The 9,081-nt window shown below is 32.6% G+C and overlaps 3 protein-coding genes across 3 annotated transcripts; all 3 read left to right on the plus strand.

Moving 5' to 3' along the window:
• Positions 1 to 1,302: 1,302 nt before the first annotated feature.
• Positions 1,303 to 1,908, plus strand: LOTGIDRAFT_154771 (hypothetical protein; the record flags this gene model as incomplete). The annotated part of the gene is made up of 1 exon (XM_009063969.1): positions 1,303 to 1,908. The coding sequence occupies one exon, from the start codon at positions 1,303 to 1,305 to the stop codon at positions 1,906 to 1,908; it is 606 nt and encodes a 201-aa protein (XP_009062217.1).
• Positions 1,909 to 4,695: 2,787 nt separating this feature from the next.
• LOTGIDRAFT_154772 (hypothetical protein) lies at positions 4,696 to 7,136 on the plus strand (the record flags this gene model as incomplete). The annotated part of the gene is made up of 3 exons (XM_009063970.1): positions 4,696 to 4,771; positions 5,239 to 5,406; positions 6,772 to 7,136. The coding sequence occupies 3 exons, from the start codon at positions 4,696 to 4,698 to the stop codon at positions 7,134 to 7,136; spliced, it is 609 nt and encodes a 202-aa protein (XP_009062218.1).
• An 875-nt stretch (positions 7,137 to 8,011) lies between these two features.
• LOTGIDRAFT_107256 (hypothetical protein) lies at positions 8,012 to 8,611 on the plus strand (the record flags this gene model as incomplete). The annotated part of the gene is made up of 1 exon (XM_009063971.1): positions 8,012 to 8,611. A coding segment is annotated over one exon (600 nt), but the record flags the coding sequence as incomplete, so codon positions are not given.
• Positions 8,612 to 9,081: the final 470 nt, after the last annotated feature.

The raw sequence follows: 9,081 nt of genomic DNA on the forward strand, positions 1-9,081 counted from the left end.
TAATTCATGTGCCTTTTCAAAGAAATCTGATATAGAGATTGATTGTTATTCTTTAATGCATTTGAATGGTATGACACATAATCCTTTGTTATAAATTAGATATAAAAGATTGAAAATTGTCGTTAAACCGTGAACCGGGTTAACCTCTGTTATAATACCTTGATTATAGGCCTATAAGAATGTATCTATTGTATGTAATAGGTATTAGGATATGTAGTATTGTAAGGACATGGGCTATAACAGGTTCTTTAACCATCATTAATATATCAATCAAAATGTTTTATTATTCAAAATCTAACTCGAATATATATCATACAATGTAACCACCCATGGATATATCCGATTTTGACGAAAACAGATATATCCAAGACAAGGTGAAGAGGCCAACAAGAGGTAGATTGCAGTCAAGATTTACTGGATCATTCGAGTTGAAATTAAATGACAAAACCAGCAGTTTGTTGAAAATTTCTGAGATAATAAAATAATAATAGAAGTCATAATTCCACGAGCAAACCGGATAAAAGTCCTTCCTAAACGTTCAGTGTACAGGAGAATACCCCTGTGTTTCGAGATTATTTCTTGAATTTAGATATTTACAATAGAGACCCGAGTTGATTTGCTCACCCGGTTGAGTGGACAGTTCGATTGCCTCTTACAATAATGTATAGACCCTCGACACAGCTAGAAATAATATACCTACACACGTTTTGATCAATATCAAAATAGTTCAAATACTATCATATTATACCTTTATTCATGTCAGACGTGACTTGACATAATTATTATTCCATTCTCTATGCGACACCTTGCAGTCCATTAGCATTGATTTCAGACGTTTGTATTGTGGTGGTTATTGTGAATTTAGTTGGCTTTTGGAATTTATGAATAAGGTAGGTAATTCAAATACAATATTCTTGTGATTTAATAAATTCAAAATAATATCTCTAGGATGGTGCTTCTTTGCTTCATAAATAAGGATTTACTGATCGTTTCGTTTGGCCAAGTTTTATATTTTCTTTCCATACCCTTTCATGACTGGAGTGTGGCTTTTATGACCTATAATCTATCTTAATGCCGAAACGTATAGATTTGACAAGTATATTCGAAAAACTTACATTACATTTTCGAGGAAAATTCCAAAACGTTCGATTAAGCAGCTTGTAATACATGCTAATACTTAAGACGATTGAATTTATAAATGGAAGTACAATTTTCTTCTTTCTAATCTTTGCCAGTGACATTTATTTTGATCGTTGGTTAGAACTTGGTAACATTTTTTTATCTTCCAGGTTATGTACAAACATGGACAGGAGAGCACGTGACGCCATAGGAATTCCCCGCGCTCGAAAGAAAGATATGGAAACGGCTCTTCTAACAGCTAGACATCCTAAAGATTCTAAATTTGGAGAATGTTTGATCAACTTGAATACCAAGAAAGATCCCCTGTTAAATTCTCAATTAACCAAACTCAAGTCGGAAATGAGGAGAATGAAACTTCAAGCCAATCAGGTTAAAGACTATTTTGTACGCAGAAGTCAAGTGTTGAACTATGAACCCATGATTCTCGTTGAACGTCCGCCATCTTCTAAGTTTAAACCACAAATTGTCGGTATGACTTCGGAGGAAATTGAAGATTTAGAAAAACCAGGTTATATGAGACGATTGCGCACACGCTGCAAAACACCGGTGCAGATTTCCAAGATCGAAGCGTTCACAAGGAGAACGAGTAAAAAACGTAACGTGTGGGAAAAATTCGAGGATGATAAGTCGTATTTCACTAGTACAGTTCGCCCATACAGTAGATTGAATAACACGGAGAGAACTGAATTAAAATATGGATGGAATCATCATAAACCGCAATATTCACAAGAATCCAATGGAAAACAACTTGTTTCTAAAAATGATTGATCTACCTTATTGGTAAAATGTGGCTTTTCTATTAGCGCAGTAATTCTAAACTTAATATTCTACTGTTTTTTCAAGTTCAGTTTGAAAATAAAATTCAGACAATATCGATTTACCGGCCATTGTGCGAAGACAACAGTGAAGGAATGAAAAGAATGATTTTGGTCACTTCCCCAATGTCAAATACCGAAAGGTATTACGGGCATTATCTAATATCATTAGGAACTTTTCTTGTATCACAGAAGGTTGCAAATGGAGCGATTTGATTGGATTGTACACTACAATATTGATTGTCGTAGAGAAAGTTTTTGTCATCTATATAGAATCGCTTTGTGTAATCGGAACAAAATTTCTGTCCATTTTGGTCTGCTTCAAATGTTCAACTGTGGATTTGTGTATCATGTTTTTCACAATCCCACTGATCAAGTTAGATATATACCATCAATTGATTTGATTGGAAACACGGTACAAACCTTTTTGGCATTGAGTGTAAGAAATGATTGATGTGAAATATGCACAATTTTACAAAAGACGAAATAACAAATAACTCTGTAACACGTGGTTGACTTGTTACTGGTAAATATTATGTACATCAAATTGGACCTGTTATAATGCAACCTACAGATTATAAATATATCAATAGAGTATAAATGTATTATAAATTCGATAAAAAATAAATTTGTATTGAGATATACTCATCATTAGCCAACCGTCAGTTCTAGTTTTAGCATATTTTAAAATCCAACCAACACAAAGGCATACATACATATAGAGATTTTACCTTTATAATGATGTTATTGTGTATAAAGTATATCAAGAGCTGTAACCAAGGACCTCGCCTTGTTGTAATATTTGTGGTATCACAAGCTTATTTAGAAAGATTCATCTGACAAGGAAAATATTGATAATGGTTAACAAAAATACAATTGAACTGAATTTTGTGTAATACTCTTCAAACAAGTGATGGGTTATCATTTCCAGTTGATAATGATAACTTCAGATGAGTCAGAACTAGGTCCAATGCACTTAGTGGTATGGCCCTGTCTCATACGAAACGCATGGTAAGATGGGGTATATATGAAACTAAACCGGAAGTGACATATTACATAATGTACAAAAATTTGATTTGGAGGCTGTAGAGCTTATTTGATTTTATGCTCTTTGTAACAAGATGTAGGCCTATCTAATGCAATAGAAGTCTAAAATTTAGAAAATTTTTATAGACAAAAAAATTGCATTTACAATTTTGAAATTTTCTACCTAGGCGCTAATTATCGGATCGATCTGAAAATTACAATTTATAAAGACAGAATGCCAATACAAATAAAACTGCGTCATCCAAATTGTAAAATCACTTATGATCTGGTCGTGAGAACTTCTGGTTTTTCAAAATCACCTTGGGCGACCCTGCTTCCGGTGCAATTCATACATGTAGACAAAAACCTTACAGATTATCTATAGTAATAATTTGAATCACCCCATAAGAAAAAATTCAAACCGGAAGTTACACACGCGGTATTATCCGAGGGTGGCGCATTTTTGTTTAATTTCTCGTTTTTTTTATCCCAATCAGTAGCTCAAACGGGAATGAAAATAAGATCCAATTCTCGTAGATCGACCCAGTTACACTAACGGGAAAAATATTAGATCAAACAGGAATTTGCTAAACGGATACACAATTTTATTGCCACAAGGTTATAAACTTAAATTGCCAATACTTTTTTTACAATGAAGTTTTTATTGCGTTAATAATTCAAAGATCTCTCCATTTTATCAAAATTGTTCACAAATGGTAGGCTGTTGTCAATATCATAAAATTACAAAAAATATTTCTTTAACATTTCCCTCGGTTGAATCTATGCCATTATGAAATTGGTGTCGCTTACAAAGAGCTAACACACATACGAATTACGCCAACATCAAAAATAGCAAAAGTTTCATTTTTGGGGGATTTAAAGGCCAATACAAATTGATATGGCCATTTAAAGTTACTCATGAAATAGACGTTAGGCCAAACAACGCTGATATTGCGGTTTATGATGAATATAATATGTAAATAACTCTTCACCCAAATTCTTTCTTATATTTGGGGAAGATGAGCGTATTTTGATGCCCGATATATAAAACTAACTTTATCTAAAGCTATCTCTTTCTATAGCTATCTCAATCTAAAGCTATCTTAAACTACATTCAATTTTAATGAGTTTATCTAACTAAATTTTTAACGAAATTAAATATAGTTCGCACCTTGACACGGAGAAAATATCTAGATTTCTTTTCAGAATATTTGTTATTTTGTATCTGTCTGTTTGTATCAAAGGAAGATGGTCCCTGTCAATGCCCGAATTTGAGTAAAGTTTGAATTTTCAACATCGCTTACAAGACTGATATGCAGATAAAAATATAATAAGTAGAAACCTGTTACCCAATATAATTCATAGTGTATATTCAAAACCATCAAAATTCGATTAAAAAATAACCATACATATTTATTGCTTCGATAACTGCCTGCTATTGCAATAAGAATAAATTATACGCTTCAAAGTTTTGTTTCCCATATTTCATATTCATGGTGTGTATTTTGAATTCATGAAAAAACGAATTAAGGCTTCAGTAACTGTAACTTTAGTAACAGAATATTATATACTTGTGTTTAATTAACATCTGTTGAACGATGGTGTTTTATAATAATTTTGCATAGGTTGAAGATGAAAATCGAGTCAAATCACTTGAAAGCAGGAAGGAGAAGCAAAACTCTAAACAGTAACTTTAGTTTATAAATCAAGAAAGATGAATAAATGCTTGTGCTCTGTTTTATTGGTACTTGTTGGTATATGGTTAACAACAGTTGGTTTCACTGATGCTGGTAAGTTTTATGTCCACTATTATTGTCGACATTAGTTGAAAAAGCAAATTATCATATAATATTCATGCACAATTGCTTGTTTAAGGCTTTAAGGGAGTTTTTCTAGCGTATATTTGTATTTTGGAGATACTTTCAGCCTTAGAGTTTTAACATTCTGTTTTTTGTTGTTTTATAATAATAGAACCGCGATTGGCTTGGATGATCAATGATAGAGGCATAATTAAAATGTCTTCCATTGAAGTTTTTTCGAACCTACACCGCAAAAAGACAAGTACACGTTACAATAGTTACTTCAGACTGATTTGTCACCAGGTTTTTCACATTTCCAGTAATTTCACTTTATGTCGTGCTCCTAGCCTTTCATATATTTCAAAACTCGTCCTTGAATTAATTCAAAATGTTACATAAATACGTGTAAACATGACATTAAACTCCTTTCACTATATTATATTACGGAATGATTTCAGTTCAATGTACGTCAGACCCTGTTATAATAAACGGTGCTTTGGACTCTGATATAACGTCCAGAGAAGTCGGGGCAGTGTATGATTTTACATGTGGAGGTACACTGGAAGATATGGGAACTGTGACATGTAATGGCACTGGAGATTGGACGACAAGTTGGACATGTGAAGGTAAAAAAAAATTTTAAGATAATATATAAAAGAAAAGAAAGCGACATCTAGCTAAATTATATTTTTTAATGTAGTAAATAGTATTTGGTAAACTAGATCTGATTATATTATATAATATCTTTATCTGACTGAGATACTGACTGATTCGCCATTCTTCCTCGGGGCCGTGGTAACACAAGTGGGAAAAATTACGTATTCATAGCTAAATATTGTCCAATCAAAATTGGCCCTACTGTATTGGTAGCAAATTTCAGCAAATAAAAACAAATCACTCGTTATGATGCTTTGTTTGCGAACCTAAACAAACGAAAGCAGCGTGCCATTTTGATGATGTACGTACGGTGCAGAATTTAGTAAGATTTTCGTTAAAGAATTGAATATTTACTTGGAAAGAATGTGTTCTAATCCTTTCAAATGGACGATAGCAAAGTGGTGTTGTGCTCTGTTTACATAACCTCATTTCTGTTCTACCGATCTGATTGGTCAGATTTAAATGCCAACAATCTCATTTTCACGCCCCAAAACGAAGTTTAGTGGGTTCATTTTAATACGGGTTAATAAGACCGTGTCAAAACTGGTATACGACGCCCACAGAAAACAAGTTGCCAAAATCAGTATCAAATAGCTGTATTGATTTAAAATGCCGAACTTACAAACTCTAACACAGAGATTAAGCATTAGATGTGTAGTCAAAAGCTGCAAGCTAGCATTGATAGAAGGTACGTGTATATCGATTCTATTGTTTGTAATTTGTGGGCTTTAAGAAGCTTTCGTCAAACAAATAAAGTACAGGCTTTTGAGGAAATTGTTTTTAGCATGACCTTTTCGTTAAGGTGTGTCATTTAAGTTGATTATATTGATGACATTACATGTGAAGCCAGATCAAAAACCTAACCGGAACACGCATCGTAAAAAACTATAGGAAAAGAACAGGTTTCATTTTTTTGTGCCATCATAGGCCATATTTAAAATTTACTCAGGTGCATCTCATCACGAGTACGGGTTTTGACATGGTCTTATTAACCCGTATTAAACAAAACCCACTATACTTCTTTTTGTGGGCATGGAAATGAGATTGGCGGTATTTAAATCTGACCAATCAGATCGGTAGAACGGAAATGAAGGTCATGTAATCAAAACACAGTACGATTTTGATTTTCTGTCAGCTTACTCAAAACATTTAATTTAATGACACTCTTCTTTTCTGTCTTATAACGAGAGATTTGATTTGATTGGTTGAGATTTCCTATAAATATTTGCTCAGTTGTATGCTATTTCGTGTAGGCAACTGGACCTTATTCTGACCAATGTATAATAAGGAGTTGTTGCTTATCATTATTATTATTATTATTATTTGCTTTTCAGAATGTTACTTGTTGAATAGTTATTTCATAGAATTGTACAGTTACATTCCTGGTATAACCAATAGCGCTGGATGTGATGTAAAATGTGAGGAGTTGAACTGCGCGTATCGAAGATTCACACGAAGTCCAAGCCGTGGGTGTTATGTATCCCCATCATACGTGATATTCCAAATAGCTGGTTACACTCTTCAAAGATGTATCGATAAATGTGACGAGATGGAAGAATGTTTAAGTTTACGAGAAACCGAGGGCTATTGTTATCTGTTTAGCGAGACAGTACCATCATTGGTCGACTTGGGCAATGAGATCAAACCGCATGACTGGGGCACAATAATAGGGAAAAGATCAACTTGCCCCTCAACATGATCAAAATATAATGACTCTTTATCTATTGCTATCTTTGATTAAACCTACTTATTTTATGTAAAGCTACCTTCATCTACAGCTATATTTATCTAAAGCTAACTTCATCTACAGCTATATTTATCTAAAGCTAACTTTATCTACAGCTATATTTATCTATAGCTATCTTTATCTACAGCTGTCTATAGTTATCTTTATCTACAACTATATTTATCTATAGCTAACTTTATCTACAGCTATATTTATCTATAGCTAACTTTATCTACAGCTATATTTATCTATAGCTAACTTTATCTACAGCTGTCTATAGTTATCTTTATCTGCAACTATATTTATCTATAGCTAACTTTATCTACAGCTATATTTATCTATAGCTAACTTTATCTACAGCTATATTTATCTAAAGCTAACTTTATCTACAGCTATATTTATCTATAGCTAACTTTATCTACAACTATATTTATCTAAAGCTAACTTCATCTACAGCTATATTTATCTATAGCTAACTTTATCTACAACTATATTTATCTAAAGCTAACTTCATCTACAGCTATATTTATCTATAGCTACCTTCATCTACAGCTATATTTATCTAAAGCTAACTTCATCTACAGCTATATTTATCTATAGCTAACTTTATCTACAACTATATTTATCTATAGCTATCTTTATCTACAACTATATTTATCTATAGCTACCTTTATCTACAACTATATTTATCTATAGCTAACTTTATCTACAGCTATATTTATCTATAGCTACCTTTATCTACAACTATATTCATGTATAGCTATCTTTATCTACAACTATATTCATGTATAGTTATCTTTATCTACAACTATATTCATGTATAGTTATCTTTATCTACAACTATAGCTATCTTTATCTATTACTATCTTTATCTACAGCTATCTGTATCTGTAGCCATGAATAGATTAATAACCTACTGTTTCAGCTATCTTTATCGCCATCAATTTTTATCTACAACTATGTATTTCTACAACTATGTATTTCTACAGCTATCTTTATTTACAGGTATCCTCATCTACAGCTATCTTTATTTACAGGTATCCTCATCTACAGCTATCTTTATTTACAGGTATCCTCATCTACAGCTATCTTTATTTACAGGTATCCTCATCTACAGCTATCTTTATTTACAGGTATCCTCATCTACAGCTATCTTTATTTACAGGTATCCTCATCTACAGCTATCTTTATTTACAGGTATCCTCATCTACAGCTATCTTTATTTACAGGTATCCTCATCTACAGCTATCTTTATTTACAGGTATCCTCATCTACAGCTATCTTTATTTACAGGTATCCTCATCTACAGCTATCTTTATTTACAGGTATCCCCATCTACAGCTATCTTTATTTACAGGTATCCTCATCTACAGCTATCTTTATTTACAGGTATCCTCATCTACAGCTATCTTTATTTACAGGTATCCTCATCTACAGCTATCTTCTAGCACTGTTTCTTTTTCTTTTCTTTTGATCAATACGATCTTTTCTCTATATGTAGAAATAAAGTGTTATGAAATCTAATGTAGTTTTGAATCCAATCAAAACTTGATGAATTTGTTTATTAACTATTTATAAGTTAATAATTAATATTTATGAAAATTATTTAAGACAATTGACAAATATTTGACAGTTCGGGTGTTGCTTTCATGTTATGTTATAATCGTTGCACGTGATATGCCGTATTTTGGTTTACAAGTACATATTAACGGGAAGAACTGAGCACAGAAGAAAATATATAATCAACTCCAATGTCCAAAAATGTGGAACATAGGGTTTATTCCCAGTTCTACATGTATTCCCATTTTGCACTTCCCCATTTCATTCCTTCTCATTTTGTCTTTTTCCGATTTGTCCCTTTTTCATTTTGTCCCACTTCTATTCCATCCCCTTCTCAATTTGCACCCCCCCCCCCCCC

Source organism: Lottia gigantea, assembly GCF_000327385.1.
Source record: "Lottia gigantea unplaced genomic scaffold LOTGIsca_6, whole genome shotgun sequence".
NCBI classification, from domain to species: Eukaryota; Metazoa; Mollusca; class Gastropoda; family Lottiidae; genus Lottia; species Lottia gigantea.